The 23861-nt window shown below is 49.2% G+C and overlaps 3 protein-coding genes across 3 annotated transcripts; 1 reads left to right on the top strand and 2 right to left on the bottom strand.

Moving 5' to 3' along the window:
* Positions 1-613: 613 nt before the first annotated feature.
* Positions 614-10664, bottom strand: ETH_00029545 (uncharacterized protein; the record flags this gene model as incomplete). Its single annotated transcript, XM_013374337.1, has 19 exons — positions 614-768; positions 912-1039; positions 1135-1339; positions 1446-1530; positions 1632-1843; positions 1948-2067; positions 2177-2428; positions 2542-2742; positions 2858-3029; positions 3156-3313; positions 3414-3534; positions 3643-4035; positions 4176-5689; positions 5785-7414; positions 7524-8227; positions 8358-8903; positions 9048-9982; positions 10132-10338; positions 10465-10664. 19 exons carry the CDS (start codon positions 10662-10664, stop codon positions 614-616), a joined length of 7938 nt encoding a protein of 2645 aa, XP_013229791.1.
* Positions 10665-20318: 9654 nt separating this feature from the next.
* Positions 20319-22591, top strand: ETH_00029550 (thiF family domain-containing protein, putative; the record flags this gene model as incomplete). The annotated part of the gene is made up of 7 exons (XM_013374338.1): positions 20319-20431; positions 20612-20816; positions 20942-21206; positions 21561-21649; positions 21766-21868; positions 22033-22181; positions 22349-22591. The coding sequence occupies 7 exons, from the start codon at positions 20319-20321 to the stop codon at positions 22589-22591; spliced, it is 1167 nt and encodes a 388-aa protein (XP_013229792.1).
* A 464-nt stretch (positions 22592-23055) lies between these two features.
* On the bottom strand, positions 23056-23803 carry ETH_00029555 (chaperonin CPN10, mitochondrial, putative; the record flags this gene model as incomplete). Its single annotated transcript, XM_013374339.1, has 2 exons — positions 23056-23373; positions 23801-23803. The coding sequence occupies 2 exons, from the start codon at positions 23801-23803 to the stop codon at positions 23056-23058; spliced, it is 321 nt and encodes a 106-aa protein (XP_013229793.1).
* Between the last annotated feature and the right edge of the window lie 58 nt (positions 23804-23861).

Raw genomic sequence — 23861 nt, forward strand, 5'->3', positions numbered from 1 at the left:
GTGGTGCAAAACTCCATACTGTTCATTACTGTTTCAAAACTAATGTGACTCCCCTAGTACCTCAAATAACACGTTACGCCTACACCAACAGCGGTACGTAAACTGCTCACGAAAAACTGCGGGTCACTCAACGTACACGCAGCAAAAATATTCGAGTTTCTGCACTACATGGAGCAGTTAGTTGTCTCTCAAACATCATACCAATTCTACTGTCCACCAATACTTCGAAGCTAATGCGACTCCACAACTACCTACGATAACACATCAGAACTGCACCGGGACGTAAGCTGACCATGAACGGTGAGCCGCCACTCCATACTGCTTTCATAAGCTAGGCGTACCCAAGAGATCAAAGTTGCAAGTTTGCGAGTTTATCATTGACTACTGCAATTTTATCCACGGAATTCCCTGTGGGATGCGATAAAGATAGTGTGCCATGGGCCTCGTTACTACAAAGCATGAGCACAGCCAACAAACACCAACAATTTAACGTTAAAGTCTCCGTAATGATGCTGCGAAGTGAAAATAAGCATCGGCAACACACCCTACAGCAATGCTGAAGATTTCGCCATCGTAGACGACACTGCCCCAAGTATTCGAGTCCAAATGGCACTTAAAAGTTGTATGTGGCAGCGTCGCGCCATTGGACAAGCATTTCCACGAGGTGATCACGCTCTTTCTGAGACTTCGCGCGAAGCGGGAGCTCAATACCGGCTGGATTGTCTTCGTTCGGTGGGCCAAATATGCATAAACAAATCTTTGACGTAACTGCAGCCAGAGCAAGACAGCAAACAAAGCTAACGATGATGCAAGGAAAATATCGCGACGAAAAACGAATAAAGTAGAGCTAGAACAATCGGTTTGATGCGAACTTGTGGAACTTGTGTCGGCAAGGTGCTGTGATCGCTGACCGCTTCGGGACTTTTTGTTTGCCTTGACAAGCGCTGGGTGCGATAAACCCTTCGCAACGTTGCGGATACGAACAATGGGCACGCGATTATTCCAGTCCGTCTCATTACCGATATTCCACTCGAAAGCACTGCAAACAAGAAAAATCGAGGACCATCAACCATGCTCCGTAAAAATCGTGAGCAAAACGAGCTATGCAGTCGGCCTGCAGCACCATCCACTCACTTGAGATCCTGAGAACTACGCCATCTTATCTTTTCTGCCTCCTTGTCGCCAATATATACTTTGAGTTCTCCACCCTTGCGCAGAGCCTCCTTCACGTGTACAGGCAGGTCATGGACACCATTGGGATATGGGTCTACATTCCACTGCGTAATATTCAAGTCCAACTCGGTGACAGTCGAAGCAAAAGCATCCATGGGATCAAGATCTGAACAATACGCAAAACACTACATAAGCGCTGCAGCCGTTCAGATGCACCGTCCTACGCATCGAGAAGACTGACTAGTGCGACTGCAATTCCTCCACTAGCCCACTTGAGCCCAAAGCATCCAGAGTCTTCTGGCACTCATCACGAACCGCCTTCTCTTCAGGTTTCTTGTTCCCAATCTTTGAAATGCTCTGAAACAAAACTCACGACAGACACGGGGCAACAATGACTAAAGAACAGCCGCTTCCACTCAAAAACGCCGTGGAGCAAGCACTTCCTATTTTCTTCTCACTCCTTTGAATGCCGAGACGAGCTCCCTTGTTTTGATACTATCGTACATGTCTCCCGACGTCATGGCGATGGAGTTGACTATGATACATGAAAGCTGCGCAATAGAATGCTCGCCAGGGAAAGTGTTTAAGGCTTGCATTATTACGAGTTCACCTCCGCTTCCAACAAAAGACTCCTGGCCCATCTGCTCGGATACAAAGTGAGCAGCTACACCTGTAACACACAAGCAAGGCAGCATCACTATGTTGTGTACACTTGGGCATTCAGGACAGAATCATCTAGCAACCACAGTGGAATAGGCTACCTGAAATGCTTACCGAGAGAGATACGCTGAAGACGTAGCTGCTTAGCATGGCTTTCAGAACCAGCGCATGCGCAGACCGCCTGAATGATTGCTCCGATCATGACCTCATCCATCCCCATGTGATACCAACCACCTGAAGCACATAAAATAAACGAACATCCTGCAGTTTTAAAAAGGAATTTGGCGGCACCGCATGACTTTACGAACGAAAATCAAATTCTCAATCGTAATGTGCTGCATACCGTAGGCAGCGTTTGCGAGCTCCTCTGGGTCTGGCTCTGCATCAGGAATATTCCCATTTTCATCTGGAACTGCCCCGGCTTCCTGTGCAGCATTTGCAGCAGCATCGTGTAACGCCTGGACAGCCGCTGCGCGTTCCTCTTGGGGTCGTGTTGTCAAGGCGAGCAAGCAAAGCAACACCCGGCATGCCTCGAGCATGACCATCGGCTGGTTAATTGATTTGCAAATTACGTTTGCCACGGTTGCAATGCCACCTGAAGAATTATGCAGAATAAAAAGCAAGGCGACCACTCCAAAATAGTATGCTGAAAGCTGTTAAGCGAGAAAAGTCAACGACAAGCTCGAAACTTTGGAACGTCTCTCTTACCTGCATTGCAATACTCGAAAGCAAGCTCCTGAGACCTAATAATGCGACGCGTGCAGCGCAGGCCGCCCACAACGAGATCGGTAACCTCGTTCCCCTCAGCATCAACTTCAACGCATCCAACTAAAATAGAGAACACATCTGCCTCTACCATGCGCTGAATTGAAGGCATTAAGGTCGACTGAATGCTTAGTAAGTGGATCCCTGCACAAGAAACAAACTCATTAGAAAGCGGAATTAAGTGCTTGTGTATCCAATCATCGGATTTGCATCCTATCGCAAGACAAATGAAACGAAGTTGTCTACGAAGCTTGCTTACCCAAAGTCAGCAGCCCTACATCATAGTCAAACTGGTGGATAATGCGTATCGTTGTTTCAATGCCACCATTGTCAGCAAACGCCACAGCGTTGTCATTTAGACGGCATAGAGACGCTTCAATGTCTAAAAGTAGCATAAGCGCCTTGGTGTCCTGGCGACCTTGACTCGCCACCTGCAAACAACAAAAAGGTTGAACAGATCCGTGAAATAGACGGACGCATGAAGAAGTCTACAGGTAACGCCGACAAGCATTTAAAAGAAACAGACTATCCCCAGCAAGAAACTTGTGTACACCTACTTGCATGCAAGGCAGCAAACAGACGCCAAACTTCCTCATGTTGTTCGGATCATTTTCCATTACGAGATTGGCTAGAGTACGGCAACCTGTCTCCAGCTGCGCGTCTGGAAACTCCTCCGTCAAGTTGCTCAGCCAAGCGCTGTACGCGTTCTCGATTCCTGCGTGTTCATACAAAAAAGTAAGGCCAACAGCTTCCACAGCAGACGTCGCCAGTTGAGGATGCAAGGTTCAAGCAGGAATTCAACCATGTATCCTCACCTGCATCCAAGAACGGCTGGATATTTGGCGTGTACAAAGAAAGATTGCTAATAGCTTTGAACAGAGACTCTAGACAGCGTATCGCCGAACGTTCCGTCGAGCCATCGTAGTTTGAAAGACCCTGCGAATAATACATGGGCGCATGCGTCACGTTAAAGGAAAACCGCCGTGAGTTGATACTGTGGTGCTAGCAGCTTCTACTTGGATGATCGCTGCATCCTCCTCTTACCTTCACAAGCGCTGCAGGAGCACCATTGGTGCCGAGATGCTGTTTCATAGCCTCGTTCTTGTAGAGCAGGTTGCAAAGCAGCACTGAAGCCGCGTTGCACACATCATACTCCGTACAACGCTCATTCAGGACGCGAACAGTCAGATCAGGCCCGCCCAACTTGTGGAACAACTCTGTGTTTTTCTTGTGGCCAATGCAGATGTTTGCAAACGCCAGACAAGTGTTTGTGACTACCGCAGTAGCCTGCGGGTTCGGCAAAGACCGCTGGAGCAGCTCGAAACAAGCTGTCACGCCATTGAGCTCTCCAATCTTTGACTTGATCTCTGGTACTACAGCCAGCGACCCTAGCAGGAAGAGCACGTCAGGCAGCAGCGCTAGATCAGCATTTAGATCCTGCAAACACTCATCACATGGAAGACCCGCTAAACTTGATGCGACCTCACTATGGCTCACACAGAACGCGTCCACTCGATGCTCCTAAGAATCCTCAAACATATGAAATCTCCCGAAGTGTGGAGCTTAGATCCACTCACTGCTATTATCGCAATCAATCGCTGGAGCACATTGGCCTTCAGTAACTCGTCCACATGAGCATCAGAAACGATACGTCTCATTGCACGGAATACGTGCCTCAGCAACGTGGTTGAATACATGCCCTTATCAAAGTCATTCCAACAACGAATGAGCTCGGAGACGGCGTTCGTCTTGTTGTAGAGGTTGCGGTTGACAGCAGTGCGTTCCACGAGCAGAAGCCTTGCACAAAGATGCTCTTCCTTTCTTTCATTAGCCATGTCGGAGGCTTTATTGACTCTACTAACCGCCTCTGTTACAATGGTCGGACAGCCTGCAGTTCTTGCTGAATCTTGAGCACAAGCCGGGTTCTTACAGCCGGAAGCTAAGGCCTTGACGGCGTAAAGGACAATCTCCTCGTCTTTTACGCTCTTCAGAATCGAAAGCTCCATCTTGACAAATTCTTGCTGTTGAAGAGCCTTGTAGTTGGCAGGCGAGCTAGCGAAAATTTCCAATGCCATGTTTCCGTACTGGTGATCAGCACCGATTGGAGTGCGCCAGTCAAGCTTCTCGGCGTTGTACATCTGTAGTCTACTGAATACGAACTCGAGCTCCTCCTGAAGGACCGCGACCTCGGGGATTGCAATTGAGAGTGAGGAGGCAACACGGTTATTCAAGAGATCGTAAACATCTTTGCACGTCTTCTCATGGGGCTGGTCGTCCGCCATAGCCTGGCGAATCATGGCAGTCTTCTTCTTGAGCTCAGCAGCATCTTCAGAGCCGCCAGCGTCACATAAAGCGTCGATCTTATTCAAGCTGTCTTCCACACCATCGATTGCCAGCAGCTGCCTACCGTTGCCCTCAGCAGCGCAAAGTTGCATCAGTAAATCACAGTACGCATCAGCGCACTCGGCATCACTCGTTATAGTTGCCTGTGCTTCACCTGCCGCCAATAGTGGTATTGCTTCCTTGATAGTCCGTGCGGCCAAGTTGGCATCATTGGCTGACATGGCTGCAAGAGCTCTGCAAGAATCACGAATAACACCTGGGTTGTCTGGGTAGTCCTCGATAGCCTGAATAATCAAATCAAAGCCCTTCGATTGCTCGATGTCGCCAACCATGGCGGCTGCGCCAGCTGCCATGAACACCCGGCAGACAGAGCACAACATGTTTGCACGAGCCTCCTCGGAAAGCTTCTTCGACTCTTCTTCTGCCTGCATCCTAAGAACAAGTTTCTCAAGGGCCTTCTGCTTCGCAAGAGCCTCTCCGTATGATTGTGAAAGGATTAAGCGCTCCAGCAAGCTTGCATAAGCAACCATGCGCTCCTGGCTTGCATTTGCTCCGCAAAGGGCTTCGCATTCCCGCAAAGCAGATCCGTCCGCAAACTTGGGAATCGGTTCCGCCCCTGACACAGCTCCGTTGTAAGCGAGAGCGCCCAGTAAGTACATGCCAGATGTCACGACAGCGTCGCTGTTTTGATGCTGTTGCATCAACAAAAGTGTGAGTGAGACAATGTCGCCCGAAGATCCAGACATATCTGGTGAAAAAGAACAAAAAACACAGGCGCGTCAATGATGCCACAATACTTCACATAAGCTAATGTACTAGGTGAGGCGAGAGGCTTTAACATACTTTGTGTGATCATAGCTGCTCCATTCGCATCTTCTGCAAAGTATCTCAGGAATTCGAGGATACGGGCTGTCGTCTCTGCGTCGTTCTTATGGGCTTCTAACAAGGTATACGTCTGCGGGAGGAATGAAGGAGCAACTTCTTGCAGGGTTGGCATGCTGTATGGATTGGCAGCACAGGCAGCCAAGGTTCGGTAGCCTGGCACCAAAAACCCCTTGTTGCTGTCAACTTGCCCAGCAGCAATCATCGCACCAAGTTGATGAAGCAAGCCGCTGCTTGCAACTGCCCAAGCTCCATATGAATCATTAGGATCATCGAAGCACCTATCACACAGCCGGCGTGCCACAGTAGCCACATTCCCATGAAGTCGCTGATCCTCCGGTGCCATTTGCAACACAGTTGTGAGCGCCGTAAGGCACTTCTCTGTATGCTGCAATGCGTCTGCTGGATCGTCCAGTGGTGCAGCCAAGAACATGGCCAGCTGTGCGCACAACCCGTCCACTGTGGTCACCATATTCTCGTCACCACTTTCAACGGTGGAAATAATGCGGAGCATGAGGCTCTTGATTTGCTCATCAGCTCCCATCTTCGCAAAGAGCTCACCTCCAACCCTAGTGATATTTTCGTTGTCGGGATGGAGGCGCATCGTCTCTGCTACTTGTCCCATGGCACCAAGCTCTTTAAGAATGGGGCGATCATCCCGCGTCGTAATAATATTTAATACATTCAGCAACTGATAAGCTGTGGCGTCACTGTGTTTCTGCTTGTCGATTGCAGAAGTAAGGATCATGCATGGGCCACGCACGTCGTTTCCATAAAAACGACGCAGGTCATCGTGGACTCCCAACAGCGCCAAAGTCGTTGCTGCTTCCCTGACAAGTTCTTCATCATCTCCGTAATTCTCAATAGTCGAGAAGAGTGCAACTACCGCACCTGCATCGCAAATCTTCACCGCTAACGAAGGATCATTGCACCTCTCCACGAGTTCCCTAAGAGCTTTGATTGCCACGAGTCTGTTGTCCCTCTTTGGATCTTCGCTTATAATGCGCACAAGTTTGTTGACAAGGTTGTCGAAGTCGGGCTGCGCCACCAACGCTGCAACACGGGACGGGGTTGTGGCCAGAGCCGCAAGACAGCCGCAAGTCGCTGCAAGCACTGGGGCGGAGTCCTGGTAGTTGTCAATCCCGCTGCAAAGAATGGCGACAACATTGTGCTCGAAGGCGACGTCTGCTGATTTCCTATCGGTCTTAATCATAAGCCTCAAAGCCTCCAGACAGTGCAGCGCGGCTTCCTCGGAAAAGCTGCTCTTCTCAGTGGCATTCAGAGCCCCGTACATGCTTAAGACACTTTCGACATTCCCTGTCTTAAGGGCATGGATACAACCTGTCCTCACCGATGCCATCTGTTCAACAGCATGAGCAATCTCTGACATTGTAGCAACGTACAGATCGTTGCCAAGAATGTCATAGTCTGTGGCAGTCATTGCAACAGATTTGTGGGCCACTGCGTACGTCGCAAACCTTTCCAGATCCGCCCCAACACCCAGGCGAGCAGCAATTTTTGCCCCTTCAGCAGACACTAAGAGCTCGTTTAGCTCCGACAGGGCCTCATGCATGCCGACCATGTTGTTTTTCTGTGGAGAACGATATTCAAAACACAAGCACAAACATATCTCTAGCATGTCCATAACTCTACAGACATCTGAATAGATTGCTGCTGCGCTGGACGCTTGAAATCCTTACCTCCATGGCGTCTTTGCACTCGGCAACTCTCTCGGAAATTTCCCGTTCGAGAGCATCAACGGGCATCAAAAGCGCGAGAAGGGGAGCAATTGTCCTCTTGAGTTCTTTGCTCTTTGAATGGGTGCGCATCGCTACCTTTAATGCCGAAAGGACATTGCACTTCTTCATTACTTCTGCTGAAGATGGATCAATCTTAGCACAAGTTGCCAAGACTGTAAATCCTGCGATTTGAGCATCTAGATACATCGGAGACCTATTCAGATACTGCACAACAGCGTTCAAAGCTCCAGATTTTACGATCACTTCCACGCCGCCTCCAGAGTCGCACAAAGCGAGGTAATTCAGTGCCTCCAGACAGTTTATCTGAGACCGCCTACTGTCTGCGTATTTACGCATGACTTTCATGATCGCCTCTACTGCAGCATCAATGTTCTCTCTCGAAATCCTGCTGGTAGCAGCGACGTCCCGAGCACCGGCGGTGCAATGCACCAGGATGTTGTCGTCGGGCTCCTCCAGTTCAACAATACGCTTCACTGGTGGGAGGCACGCCACTTCGCACATACTCACAAGTACAGGCGTCAGGTCTCCTTCGCCATTCACTTTAATTATCTTGACTGTTTTAAGGCCCGCACGAATTACGCGGCCTTGCCCTTCAAATCGCGACCCGTCAATCCAATTCTGAATCCCCTTCATGATCACCTCCGCTGCGAAATACGCATGATGCGCGCCCAGAAATTGCTCTACAAGCACGCTACAACGCATGGAAACTGGGCAGAACGAAGCTGCCGCAAGCAGGTCCCGGAACTATAAGGCACAAATTGTCTACCAGCGTACCTGCATTTCTCGCCTCAAAAGACTGTCGCAGGTGACTCACGCGGCTCAGACCCGCGACAGCGGCCAGTGCACGGTAGGCACGATCAGGATCTCCCTTTGCTGTCTGTATGGCAGTGTCGAGGTCGCTGAGGTGCCGATGGCAGTCATTTTCCGTCGCGATGACGCTCAAGCAGTTAACACCTGAGTTCACCAGCGCCTCGTTCTGCTCATGCTCAAGCATGGCTTCCAGAACTGCATCAACGCAGTCAGTGCTGGCCATATACGTCTTCGCATCTGCCACCTTGGAGAGCTGCTCATAGAGCTGTATGGCTCCTTGAACAATCGTGGCGTCTCTAATATTTGCTTTGATAGACGCATTGATGCCTTGAAAACCGCTATACTCCAAAATACTATGGACGCTGGACAGATTGCTAGCCAAACGATTTAGCGACAGAATCGCGTTGGCCTGAAAGGAGGTATCCTTCAAATGGTAGCTACAGCACATCGCGCATATCTCCACTGCAAGGTTCGCCACCATGTGCTGATGAAGTTCAGGATGCTGAGAGCCTACAAAGACAACCGCAGACAAAAGCGAGCCCAAACACACCATTCAGTCTGCAGCACGCTCCTCAGAAGACACGCAGTGTTCTTAACTCGCATTAACAATAAACCCTTCCATCACAATTCCAAACTGGCAACAGAATGACTGACCCGTGGCAACGAGCTCCATGGCCAAGGGAGCAAAGTCTGCGTTCTCAACGTGCTGGTACAGGAGTGGAAGAACCGTAGCGAATGTCTGGTATTGGACAATCTCGCTGGCCAAACTTTCACGTGCAGCAAGCGGAGTCAGCGCCATGCAGAGGGCACCAAGGCATTCCAGATTGTCTGTGCAGTATGATACTGCCGTTGCAAGTGTTGCCACTGCTCCTGACTGCACCATGGAATCCACGTTTGTTGGGTTAGATGCAATGCGTGCAAGCATTTTCGCCGCTCCTCCCACCATCTTGTAAATCTTGTCGGGGTTTGTTTCGATTTGCGTCAGGCCACTGTTGATCAATTCACACAGCAAGGGGATACCACCAGCCCGCACAATCTCGTCTGTGAATGAAGAAATGTAGGACATGGAGCCTAGTGTTGTCAAAGCTTCATCGTGCTCAGGAGATCCAGGCGAGCTAGACTTCAGCGTAGCCAGACACTGCTGCAACTGCTCTGGCCCTATCATTGATGCCAGAGCCGCTGAACCTTTTGAGAAAGCTCCCTTCTTGCTCCTATACTTATCCATTACGCCAATGCACTGCTCCAACACAGCCCGCTGCGCGCATCCCTGTTCCGCCATATGTTTGCATGCGTCAAATACCGACTCAACACACTGCACTGAACTCTCAGACATGTCTCCGTTAGCAAGGCAGAAGTCCAAAACAGTTCCCATCCCTCCCGCTGCGTCCGCTGCCTGTGCTCCTGAAGGAGAGTTCGTGGCGACTGCGAGAGCCGCCGCCACGCGCGCTGCCGTTTTCATGTTAATTTTCTTGGAAAAAATTGCTAACAATCCTGGCGCAAGTGTTCCCCCATCCAAAGGGCTACCTGCTTTGTCCATGTTTTCCACAAATGTCATAGCATCTGACACTGTTTGTGAATCGGTCGGACAGCTGAACATAAGAACAAACAGCTCGTCTGTCCCCGATTATTTCAACCACTTCAAGCAGCATGAAGACGTATGACAGCAAGCACCATGGTCCACCCATGATCTATACTTGTTTGCACGTATGTTAAGCATTCGCACCTAATTCAAACTCACCTATTGACAATGGCAAGGCAGACGGGCCCGCCGTGAGCAGCCAAAAGGGCAATGCGGTTGGCGTCCATCTCATCTTTACAAGCTTCCGACATAGCCCAGATGACTCGTGAACAACAGTTCATCAGATCTTCGTCGTCTGGAAAGGTTTCCACTGCCGTCTGCATAGCGGGAAGGACTCCTTTATCCATAGCATCTTGAGCGTTTTCCCTGAGGGCGTACATGCAGCTAACCGTTTTTTAGTAAGCATCGGCAATTAAGACTGTCTCATAGACAAAAGAAGGGGACGTGGATTGAAGGAGCTGTGTGATGACGGTCCACCGGCTCATGTCTCACTGATAGAGCTGGTTGGTGGGGCTGCAAAAGTCTGCAAGGGAGCGCAGGCCGAAGAGAAGCATGCGCTTGAACTTCTGGTGTTGAATGATTCCTTGGACCGCGGTCGCCACACCGGCGTCCGGGTTTCTCTTAACTGAAGGAAACAGCAACCGCACAAACTTCACCTCACGGTTTCGCCACCTCTCGAGCAGGTTGCCCATGGCCACAGAATCTTCTACAGCTTAATGCTCACTTCCTAAATTAACACACAAGAATGAGAAGCACGGTGATCACGCTACCACTGCAAGGAACAGGGGACATGTCCCCTCAGTGGCTGTGGTGACCAGTGCTGTTAAGGACGAGCTGAGACTTCCACCCACAAAAAGCTGGCCCTTAAGAAGCACCAAGATGTTCAAAAGCGAGCGCAAATACGATAAAGGGGGTAAATACGCAGGGAAAGACTGCCCAATAGCATTAAAAAATGGTTTCTTCCGCGTTGAGGCACCATGAGACTCGTTACACGTCCACCCCAGACTACGGTAGGAAGCTAGAGACTGACGTTTTCCAGCCACCATCTTTGCAGCTCATTTGGAGGTTTTAATTCCAAGACCAAGACCTTGAGACCGTATCTCCCAGGGCAGGAGGCGGAAGACTGACAGGAAGCACCCTTCCCGCAAGGTACAGGCTAAACACGCTCCTGAGAATCCAAAAAGCCAAAATACTGTCAAGTCGTCCGAGTGTGATGACAAGAACACGATATGCACAAAACCGTCCGCTGATGTAGAACGAACAGGGTGCTGCTCAGCGCTCTCGGGCTGTCCTTAACGTCGGCTGGCTACAGCTTGCTCCTGTGCACACCGCCATGCAGCAGTGGGCCCCATCCATGTGTGACGTGTTGTGACCGTCCCTCTACAGCGAGTTATTCTCTCTGTAGATGCAGCACAGAAGCAAGAATATTCAGTCATTTTACATGCTTTTATATGCCTTAAGGGTATGAGTTTACTAGAGCTTCTTTCCTTTTGTGCGTGAGGGCAGCTAGAGTATGAGGCATTAGACCTGTATCGTATCCATGCAGGGATGCTGATCAGTTTTAGGACGCTCGCCTACACTGGTCTGGTGCGCTCCTTGTCTTCTAATAATTGCGTGATGACCAAAACTTCGATATCACTCAAAATATAACTTCGTGGCATCTGGAATTCGTGGGCATCTAGCCAAATACGTCACCTGGGTCCCTTGCTGGCTGACCAGCGGCAAACCACCCTCATGAGTAATTTCGCCTTCCGCTCTTGGTGAACCAGGATTTTCGTCTTAAACTTCTGCGAGTGTTTTTGATTCCGCATTCAATTCACGTTAACCATGCTCGTATTCCGCAGTTTGCTCCCCAACCCGCCGCACACTAGCCTTAAGGTCACCTAGTTAGCGGGGTTTTCTAGTGCGACAGGACTTAGACCAAGAAATTTGAAAGCACTTCGTCTCCTTCAGCCTTCAACACTTTGTAATCTGTCACGTAAACGTACACCCGGTATTCTTGGAGCCTCTTGCCGCGGATTACCGTAGAGATTTCAAAGGAGTGTAGATGCGGTACCAGAGCAGAGTCGCCACACCGCAATAAAATACGACCCATGAGAATGCACCTAGTGTAAGGCACTCAAGTAAAGCAAGAATAATGTTCCAGGAAAGTTACTAAAGCCGCCTACACTCTTCTAATTTAAAAACAGTCAACAGCGATCACGGAAAACTGAGCCCTGTGGGTGGTTAGCCCTGCCGTGATCTGCCGCAGAGCCTGCATCGAGAGTTGGCAGTCACCCAGTAACGAACAGAGAAGCTTTGGGCAGGCAATGTCGCCAGACATGCGGAAAAAGTCAAATCTACTTCATGATCCCCTAGGATTTTCGATTTTCTCAAGTAAGGCACTTCGACAGTCGAGAACTACTGAACATACTTTTTCTGGGCGCTGGCTGTCCCGCAGATCTCTACAGGGATAGCACTAAGCCCAAAACCTGCAAGCCATCTAGTAAAGCAATCGAAGCTCGAAATAAAGAGAGCATAAATGTACCACAGGGGACGGGGCCACAATAACGCATACTCAACCCGCACTGACCATGTACAATTCGTTCAGAAAACTATTACAGAAATGGAATGGCTTCTTTGAGTGCTAGGACAAGTGGTTCTCGAAAAGCAGATTCTTCCCGCCTACCACTGCTAAAGCGCGAGGACGGAAGCGCTATGAGGAACTTCTTAATCCTTGTGAATATTCTTTCCGAGGACGCTTAAATTGGCCAGGCGAGAGTGCCATGAGCTACTTGTGTATCTAGCTGGCCGTGTCCCAGAACGGTGGAAGTGTCTAAGGAATATTATGTACCTGGAAAACTGGAAGCTGCCAACTAAATCGTTCCCTTATCTAAAATTAAGGTGCTGGAAGTGCTGGCCGGAACTGTGTGGAGATGTGACTATGCAGAGTCTCCACAGTATCCAGCCTTAGGTAAACAGCGACGTTACGAGGAGAGACCAAATGCAAAGCTGTCACTTTTCAAACTCTGTGAGAAAATGGTGAAGTAGTTATCGTAGGACGAAGTAACAGATACTCCGGGCAGTGTTCATGGTTCCCCATTGGCTCTAAGAGACGCGGAACAAGGAGCTGAGTGAGAACCAGGCAACCATGAAAATTAATAGGGGACGAAGAACCAAACACAGAGTACTGCGTCGATGAGAGCAACGGCTCATGAGAGAGGCATTAACGTAATGCAGGCTCTAGAGGACAGGCCATTAAGGAAAATACTGTCCACCACGAAGGAGCGGACCAAAAGAATTCTGGGAGATCTGCAAATGGTCTAATCAAATGGGACGCCATTGAAAAGGACAGTCCTTCCCCTATCTGACCCTGAACGGACCAAATGGTTAGGAAGGGCCCGCACTGTATGCATGTGGTAAAAGACCGCAAGTAAAGGGTTCAGCGCTTGAACCAAGGCTTTGCTGGAGAAGAACGCACTAGGGGCTTGAGATATGGAAAAGAAGTGATATGCTCATTGTAGTGCGTAACACTACAGTGTCGCACCAGCACAACCCCGTAAGGTTGCAGCATTTAATATTCTACGCATGAAGCGTTACAGGAAAGTTTATAGCTAGAGAAATGTAGCTCTTGCATGAGACCTGGGGTAAAGTATATTTCTGGAAGGCCGGAGATTGAGGCTAGCTGCGTCACCAGTGCAGCGTGCAGGAACACACGAATGCCGGGGATAGCGGAGGTCTCGGAGACGCCAAACCTGACTCCTTTGTTTTTTAAGAGTCTACTTGGGCTCCTTGACGCTTGTTGGGTCTGTAAGTGCTGAAGTGGTGAGAAGGGTAATCATGTGCGAGTGAGTTGAGACCGTGCTCACTACACTCACGATAGGACCCAACCCCATAGATGATTTCTTAAATTGGAGGAATTAGCTGTAGCTATTAAGAAATTCACGAGGCCGACTGCTTGTGAATGCAGAGAGAACACCTCAAACGGCAATAAGGATGCGGAATTAGGCGTTAGAAAGAGTACTATAAGGTCTAACAGACATAGAAGTATTATTTCACCTGGAACTGTGGATTTTATTTTGCAGTAGTAGAGCTCTGAACAGCTCATCCAGCAAGCAACCCAGCAGGTGAGTGCAGGAACTTGCTGCCTAGCATAGGTACTACAGCTGTTGGTTCATTTGCTGATCCTGTCCACACTGGTGCGCAGCCTCTTCATACTCGCTTACTGCGTAGATAACGCTGGCCGTCCTTTATACGACCAGCGCTGATGCGACGATAGCACAGCGTGCAGGTGCTCACTAAGAACTACGTTCCAAATGTGAATAGCAGCAAGAGATCTCGTGTTGGGCGCGTAGTGGCAGGACTACTAGGGCTGTGCATGTGATTTGGGTATCTTCCCTGCTGGAAGCATTCCCTATGGCAGGGCTTTGTTACTCGATTGCCCTGCACAGCACACGGTAGCCTGGTACATCCAACCTGATAAGGTGCGAACCTGTATAAGTGGCAAACGATATGATCTGTCTGTAATGCCCAGTACCGACGGGCTGATGTCTGATCCGCGAACTGTAGAACTGCTTACGTGCTCCGGGAATCACTGTGTAGCGGCGGACTTCCTTATAAGACCTATTCCATATGACCTCCTAGAAGTATGCAGCTTAACAGAGCACAAAGTAGTTCCCCATGTGAAAACACTCCAAGGTGCACCCCAAAGCCAGAGATAGGGTATCTCTCAAGGTGCTACTGCACGGAGCTCAGGCTCCGTGCACATCTACCGAGTGTCATACCAAGACTCAAAATCACAGTGGCTGTACACGCAGTGCGCAACCCTTCCATCAATCATTTATGTGAGGATCGTCAAGGACAGCCCCTGAGCGCGTTGATCGAGCGTTGCAGCCGTGGTACGGCAGCCCGGTTCCCCTTCCGTCGCCTAGTTAAAGTGATGTGTGCCTAAAACACCAAAAATAAGTAATTACAAGAGATAGTGAGAGGTTTTGTTCTCACGAAGAATACGTCGACAGCAACTGATACTGTTGTGTTCTTTGCTAACTGTCTCATTTGCAACTGTGTGTTCCCTGAAGTATACGTTTTCGAGAGGGAAACTCTGTTTCAGCCCGACTTACGATAGTAGCTCTCCGGAGGGCTGAACATCGAACGCTCTGTAAATTCCGTGCCTAATCCAGAAACAAGGGGTAAGCCGAACGTCTTAACTGGTTCCTGGGACAGATGCTTCGCAGTTACATTTATTCTGAAAAGCGGAAGTGGAAGCCTCAGCTCCCTACTCCCTACTCACAAAACCACCAGCTACCCTTTAGCCCAACTCTATTCCTTTGAAGCCACGACAGGCCAGAGCCCTCTTACTACCACTGACCTCGACATGGTCTCTGCTTTTGGAATTCAATCTTACACATCCAACGAGCGAAATGTTCCAGTAACTTTGTGACTTCTTAGAGGATTACGTTTTATCAACGAATTGGCTAAAACAGGCGTACGCTGACATAAAACGGCGAGCCGTCGAGTGTTGCGAAGGAGACAAGGTGCGGCTAAGCAGCAAAACGTCAGTTGCTGTCACTAGATTTTCTATGTTCTAGCTTCATTGTGATCGCCTCTTCATCGCAGAGCCCCGATGTGTTTGGAATTGTTGCCGGCATGCTCTTGCCATGGAGTCATCCATGTTTCCCAAATTGTTTGACACCACCCCCGTAACCCTCACGGAGCTGTGTGATAAGCCATTGTGGACTCGCGTCTGGTGCCAGGTGCAGGAGTTAGCCCAACTGACAACAATAAAGCTGGCTACGCCTCAGAGCAGCACTGGGAATGACATACTCGTGAGGTCGCGGGGCTTCCCTGAGGAGCAGTTCACGTGTAAGCCAAATCAGCATCTCAGTGGCTGCCCCAAATTACCACGATCATGGCTACGCCGCATAGTTCGCCGCCAGCGTTCGGCTGTCACTGTGTAAACGCCGTTTTCCCACACTGTGTTCGATACTATCCCGCTTGACTCACGTCCTGTCTTCCAATGCTTCCCATTTCACCTCATCCTATGAAATGCGTTCGTTAAATTCTGCCGAAAACAAGTAAGACTGAGCGTCACAACTAACGTCGGCCGTGCGGTAGTGAAAATCCACTCCCACACGCCCACTTTCCAATTTCTGGATGAAAGTGGCCGCCACGCAGTTTATTGGTACTTGATTGCTTTTTATTTTCTTTTGGCTTTCTCCGGTTTGCTTTCACTCTTTTTCCTTTTCTCTTTTTCAAATGACTTTGTTCGATTTGGGATTCGTACTGGTATTGCTGGCAGTTCTCCAGTTTGGATTTTTGTATACACTATATAGGGAATAATTATATGTTGCTCTTTCTTGAGTCCCTTTCTCACGTCCTCTAGACTCGTCACATTAACCTGAATGCCGGCCTTACTGGGCAGAAGATTCTTCTTGCTCTAGCGTAATTTTGCTGTTGCATAGACGCTTGTGCATGTGAAACGGTAACCGGGGAACTTTTTGCCCAGTGTCACGCCTTCAACAGCGATCTATTTTCGTGCATAGGCCTCATTGGCAAAGCTGTCCACAATTTGGCCCTGGCTCACATTTTTTCCATCCACCATACCTTTCAAGAATCCCCGCCAGCCCTTAGAGCGACGGTCCGCTCACATCACTGACAGTCAAACAGTACTGCGAGTTTGAAGGCGCGCTCTATGCAAACACTAGTGATACTCCAGCTCATGTTCTACCTTTTGCGCATAATGTGCTCAGCTAGTCGCGCTAAACTTGAAGCCAGACGCCTCTAGGCATTCAATAACGTTAACACTTCGATACGCACTCCTTTATAGCGCACAATTTCACCATGCACTAAGCTGCTCGCCTACTGTTTAGGCACTTTGCTGTCACATCCGGCCTCGTCAAGTTCCTGACTAGGGCAGAGCGAAAAGGAAAAGGAGAGTATGACCGTACATGTGGGCGCTCATTTCGGAGCTTACAAACGTAAGTATGGGGTCTAAACAAGCAACGCCACAAGTTCCCGAACTAGCGTATTCGCATGCTTTGGAAGAGGGAGCTCGTGGACTCAGTAGTGATTCATTTAGTCCAGAAAACTTTGAAGATGTTCATGCGCATACACGGGAATTGAGAGGGATGATATTACCATCACGTCAAGTCAAGCGCAAATAAAATTGAACAGGGATACTTTTACACACAAAGGAATAGACAGGCTGATAGTGATGAATGATTCCCGCAGCAGAAAGATAACTAATACTCATGCAGCAAAACAGGAATAGTGGGGAAAAGAACGCTGCGCATGCATGCTGCGGGGACTTTAGAGATGGCAGTTCTATTCGAGTGCATCTGGCGATACTTACAGGAGCTTCCCTAAAACAATTACGACGGTCTTGCACGATATTAGACGCGCCACAAGGACAGTTGGCTAGTGCTAACAACACAGGAGCGAAGCCGGGCTAGATCAACTAAATTGGTTGCCTGGCTTGCTACTAGGTCAGTACGCCTTGAGAATGTCGGCAGAACATACATTTTAATGTGTGTAGTCGTTATTTCTGATGCTCAATTTATCTACTTGGCGTTCGTTCCGTGCGCAATTGCTCTGTTGAACTACAGCGGCAGCGTTATGACAGTGTGTAAAGGGCGCCGTATATCCGATGCTCGATTTGTCTGTTTGGAGTTAGTTCCGTGCGGAGTTTCATTCCCTGACTACAGCTACCGCTTTGTAACGGTGCACAAAAGGGCTTGCCCGTAGGCGCTGGGTAGGCTAGCAACTTCACCACTAGGATAATTCGATAAGTAAATGTCACCGTTAGACGTGGCTTTGCACCTCAGGATGTTCGTTTTTCCTTCTTGTTGATGTTTGGAAATTCGTGAAGCTTCCGCTCATTGATCGCCGGTGCAAACTTATCCGGTGAGCAATTTATGAGTGTAATCCCGATTTAGGGCTGAATACGTCACCTAGTGAGTTATCATTCTCTCAGACCCTTAAGGCCCCTTAGCGCGAATCGCTTCCTGTACTTGTCAGCTATGCAGGGAATGTAAAATATCACAGAAGCCTTTTTGCTCGTAGTCCACCATGCCCAACTTGGTGCCTACGCAGCTCACTAGTGCCGGCTACCAACACTCTATTGTACCTCACACAGCTAATAAACTGTCGAAATAGCCCAAGTAGGGCGGGCCAAGATACATAAAGGATGCATAAGGGGGACCGAAGTAAGACCGAAATCCTTCCAGAACTCCTGACTCATCAATGTACACAAATGCGTCTAGGCTGTCGGAGCTCCGCCAGCGGCACCCTCTGCTCCTTTCAAGGCCTACCCACCCTCAGAACTACGTCTTTTCACACGCACTATGTACTGTATATTTTCTCCGCGAATACGTTTCAATTTGTATGGCCAGTTTCTTCCTCAGAAGTGGTGCGAAGAACTGTAAGGATTCCTATGTGGTCTTCATGAACTGTAGGAAGTTCGTGGACAGGCACCGTGATAGCATCTGCCACGATGAAATTCTACTCAAAGTCGGTACCGCGTTTTGTGCTTATCAAATGCGAGAAGGAAAGCTGTATCCTCCTGGATGCAGTTCGCAAGGAGGCACATCATATCTGTGATCTGGCGTACTTCGTCTCTCTCTGTCAGCTCCTCCACATCTATGGACTAAAACCAGGAAAGCTTGTGCCCTCCTCAAATTACTCCACTTCTACTTGATATTTTTGAATTTGCCTACTGAATAGAGACTGCCTCCGCGAAAAATTCGCTGCTTTCCTCACTATTTAATTTCCATTAATTTTTCGTTGCCGGAGTCATTCACATAGCGTGGTTCCTGCATAATTCAACTGTCTTGAAATCAATAGTATCCAGGAAGTCTTGTCCTTGTTCCCTGGGACACCTTTCACAGCCGCACGTAACATACTTTTCATATACGGGTGTAGCGAGCTACAGAAATTGCTGCTTAACAGCCACAAAGTTAGCTGACTAGGTAATGAAGAAGGCGTACACAGCAATATGGTGCTAAAGTTCGTCGAAGACAGATGGGCCGCAGCCCACCAGGCCCAGAAAGGTCAAGATACTCTGGTCCTGGGTATCGTCAGTTATCTCTGGCGAAACCGTGGTGGACTCCTGAGCTTGTCTATGCGTGCAAAGGACGGACATCTTGAAGAGCGGGAGGAACCCATCTTAGGAATGCCAGGAAACGCTGCAGACGGCTGGCTCCAGCTGTTCGTGTGCACGCTGTGATGGGCGCCTGTGTTTGGGTGTGTGTGCAAAGTACGGACAGCTCAGAAAGGGGGGTGAACCGAACTAGTTGAACTGTGTTGGAGGTGGCAGCAACCCAGGTTTGTCACGCTGAACTACGGTGTAGTCCTGCAGGCAAGCAGAGAAGGGTATCTTGCATGTTTGCTATGGTCACTGGATATACAAATTTCTTTACACCGGCAAGAGCACTTGGTAGGAACGAAGGGATCATCACAATCTGGCAATTGCCCACTACATTAGCTGCCAAATATCTACACGATCACTTACTAGATGATTCTATCACACTGCAGCGTTAGTGATAGGACCTGACTGCATCCTAACGTTGCGAATGAACTGTCGCCAAAACGTAAAATAGAGAGTTGGCGGATTTCAATGTAACGAAACAATAGTGTAACTTACAGGATACTCCTGAACTGTGCAGGCAGCCAACGTCAGCCCCATGAACTGTCTCCCATGCCTTGCGAAATTTTTGAAGCATACAGCCTTATATCGGCATTATATCCGCTTAACTATGCGCAGTCAGGGGTTCTGGCAACGTTGTTGGACTCTTCAAAAAGAGCATAAGCATCCTACAGTGGCCAGTACAGGGAAGTTGACTGCACCACTGGAACGCCCACGGCCAACTCTTGCCCCCACATATTTTCATACTCGTTACTTCAAGTGGAATATGCATCGCCCGTATATTGGAAAAGCGCGGCAGAGAAAAACGTAGTACGCCCCGGCCTTGGACGCCTGTGCACATTTCCCTCTACATCCACTCGGAACGTGAACCTTTCACCTCCCTATTCCAATTTTTAGTTAGACCCAGGAAAGCCATTGTACTAATTTTTCTTCTTATCTTGGTCCTTACCTCAGTAGACCAACCCCACGCGAACTCGTTTTATACGTTTTTACCAATCTGGGCCAGAAGTGCAACTGACCTCTGCGGGCTACATTCGCGCTGTAGCACAAATTTTACACTAACGCCCACGGACAAAGCAGAGGTTTAGTTTTTTGATTCTAGCATTGTGAAGTATCCGAGAGGTTCTCAAGGTATGGTGGATAGCAGGAAAAGCGCAGACTTCTTGGGATAGACAAGGAATACATCCATCTGCAAGCACGCCCAGCTGTGTTGATTAACTTGAAGATGCGCAAAGACGCTGAATCCCAGACAGAAGGAGGCCTACGGCCGAAAGTCCTATCAATGAGTGCCGAAGTTCGGGCGGACAACCCGTATTCTCGCTTAATGGCGTTGCAAAGGTAAAGTCTAAGCTGCATTGTGCATTATGGGAGGGCTTTGAAGGGAGTTTTGCTATTTCTTGCAGAAGTAGTGACCCGGTATCAGAAATCTCCTCCCTTAACTGTGGCTGTATTGTCTTTTTGCTACATGTCTGCGGCTGTATTGTCCTTTTGCTACGTGTCTGTGCTCCATTTCTCCAGGATGGGCGTGGTGCGCGACTACCAAGCAATTACTAAGAAGGCTGTGCTGCTGGTGGGTGTAGGAGGAGTGGGCTCTGTAGCGGCTGAAATGCTTGTTCGTTGCGGGATCGGTAAGATCATCCTTTTGGACTTCGACTCGGTCGAGCTGTCAAACATGAATCGCCTCTTCTTCACGCCGAAGGACGTGGGAATGACCAAAGTAGAGGTAAACGCCCAAAGCAGGCACTTTTAGTCAGAGCGTCTGTGGAACTGCCCATTCCTTGTAGGAGCTGTAGGCTGCATAGATTATCGACATGAGACTGATTTGTGTATTGTATCGCGCGCCTCAAGGCTGCCCGACGGACTCTTTCCTTCATTAATCCTGACGTGGAATTGGAGACTCACAATGCAAACATTTGCGAAGACTTCGATCTTTTCTTGTCCCGCATTATGAATGGCAAGGATTCAATGGTAGAACGCGACCAGGAAGCAGGGCAGACACATCTCCAAAGCCGCCGACTAAATTGCTTGGGGAAATATCCAGTTGACCTTGTTCTAAGTTGTGTTGACAACTATGCAGCCCGGATCACCATTAGCCAAGCATGCAACGAGGCTGGTGCGTCAGACGAAGCGTGTTGAATTTACTCCCGTGAATTTACTTTGTGTTCATGTGTTTCGTTGTAAGTGCAGCAGATGCAGAACTAGATATGACGTGATGCGCTCCTGCCTGACACCTGTTGATGGGAGTGGTAGGAAAGCCTCAAAACAACAGACAACAACCCATAAGCTTTCGAATACTTCATTAAAACTGTCTTCACTTTCTGATCAAATGTGTGCGTTGTGTGTAAAAAGTAGCGAATTATTGAGAGATGTCCACAGACGTTTTAGCAAAGTTCTTGCGTGAACTCTTTGTGCCGTTGCTAGCCCCTGCGTGCGCCAATCATTGTGTGCTCCCTCGCTTGGCGTTCAGGAGTGCCGTGGTTTAACAGTGGGGTCAGCGAGAACGCCACCAGCGGGCAAGTGCAGCTGTGCATTCCTGGAATTCTCGCGTGTTTCCAGGTCGGTAGGCATTGTGTTTTCAGTGACATCTGGTATACCTTGCTGTGTTACAATCTGTTGGACTTATCTGCAATGAAATGCTGACAAGAACGTGGTTTAGAGCCTTTTATGCGCAGTGCGCGCCGCCATACGTTGTTGCCACAAAGGAGGATGAGAATGCAATCAAGCGTGAAGGCGTCTGTGCTGCATCGCTCCCAACTACCATGGGTGTAACAGCCGGTAAGTCCAGAAGTGGGCGGGGAAGCAGTATTGATCCCGCTCGCCTACATGCTTGTAAGGCACAGGCGCTAAATGTAAATGCTGTGTTATGTTACGTACAATTTGGTCTCTGTGTAGTGTAGAAGATTCATGCTCGACGGTGTATGCTTTCGCTGCGAATACAGGCATTCTAGTGCAGAATGTCCTTAAGTTTCTACTTGGTTTCGGTCGACCGTCCACTTTTCTTGGTTGGGAGTCGCTGGAAGATTACTTCACCCCCTTGCGCCTGCGGCCGAACGACCAGTGTGCGGATTCATGGTGCTGCTCCAGACAGGTTCGTGCAGAGTTAGGGGAGAACATAACTAGTGGCGAATGTTTTTCTTCATTTCGACTCAAGTAACTTGACTTGTTATGTCCTCTACAGTAAAATAATAAGGATATTTTGGCCAAACCCCAGCATCATGGGGTGGTATTGGAGACGCTTTTATGTTTACGACGCAGAAAGAAGTGCAAGAACGGGGCCTCACTTTGGAAGACTACATCCGTAGAGCACAGGAGGAAGGGAAAGCAGATGGGCCTCTCCATAAGGACAATCCTTTTGGCATATGCCTGGTGGACGATGGAGATGGGGAGGATAAACATCAAACGCGAGGAACAGGTCCCGAGGCCATGAAGGATAGGCCACCTATTTGCGCAGCATCTTTAGACGACTTAGCTGCAAAGCTGAAGTCTCTTCAGGCCTGAGTCGGGCTAGCTGTGTGAACTGGTGGCACTGTCAAAATGCCAGACTGAGTACTAGACTGGGGAACAGTCCACATGGCTGTCCCGACTAGTGGCAATCTCTTTCAAAGTTCTACGTAGAAACTAGCATCGGTGCACAGCTCAAAGTGTGTTAAGCTTATAATCGGCCGTTGGGTCCCGCAGTCGAGTGGCCTCGAACTGCGAACAACATTTAAAGACCTTACCAGCGACAGCTCCCTCACCAACATAATTAGGAAGCACACTTCGGGGATGCTGCGAGAGGTGTGGTACCTTATTTTTACAAACTGACAAGTACGCGGCATCACCCCCATCTAGTTTTATTGCGTCGGTGTTCTGCTTCCACTGGTTCCCCAAAACGCCAACAATCTAGTTGCGTGACAAGCCCTGGCATTCCTTCGTTACGTAACTCCACACGGCTGCTATGTAGTCAGCACTACCTAAAGAGTTCACTGATCCTTCACAACCGCAAGGATGTCTTCTCCTCTAAAGACAAACAACTCTTCGTCATCGACTTCAACCTTCATACCGCCGAACTCGGGCACCATCACCGTCTGCCCAACCTGCAGCTTCGCCCAGTCTTCACTCACTGCAGAATTTCCTGTGCCCTTGGGGGGAGAGACCGCAACGACTTTCGCCATGTGGCAGCCAGATTTTGGGGACGCACTTGCCGGAATATAGATGCCGCCCTTGCTGACCGTCGCTGGCTGCACCTTCTGCACAACACAGCGTCCGAAGAGGGGCATAAGCCGTGCTGCTAGTCCTGACTGAAAAGCAAGTCACAACCACACACAGCAGCGGCGCATGGTGAAGAAAGCTTCATCGTTCTTGACTGCAGAGCGGGGGTGTGCGCGTACTGCGACGCTACCCACAGTGTGAGCCGTCTGCGAGGGGCTGTTACGTCCGCTTGTAGGACACACAAAAAATGCGTATTGTGTCCCTTAATGTAGACCAGAAAAAGGTTTCTGGCATTTGGGAGAACTATCACGTTCACGGTCGTGATCTTGTGGGGCAAGTCTCGGTCAGTGTGCGAAGCCAGCTCTTGCTGACACTTGAAAAGAAGAAGCCGCGGCGCGAGAAATGCTACATAAGGGCGCAAACAGAGTTTCTACTGCGGCCTGAATCGACCCGTTTCACACTAAGGGGAACGGCCCCGTTATTTTCGGCGCCTTCAGAAAGCGCAACGGAACCTACCATTTTGGCGGGGACAGCAGTCAAGAAGCGCAAGAACAGGTATGAAGAAGAAAGGTACCAG

This window comes from Eimeria tenella, genomic scaffold, assembly GCF_000499545.2.
Source record: "Eimeria tenella Houghton genomic scaffold, Eth_scaff2, whole genome shotgun sequence".
In the NCBI taxonomy this organism is placed as follows: Eukaryota; Apicomplexa; class Conoidasida; order Eucoccidiorida; family Eimeriidae; genus Eimeria; species Eimeria tenella.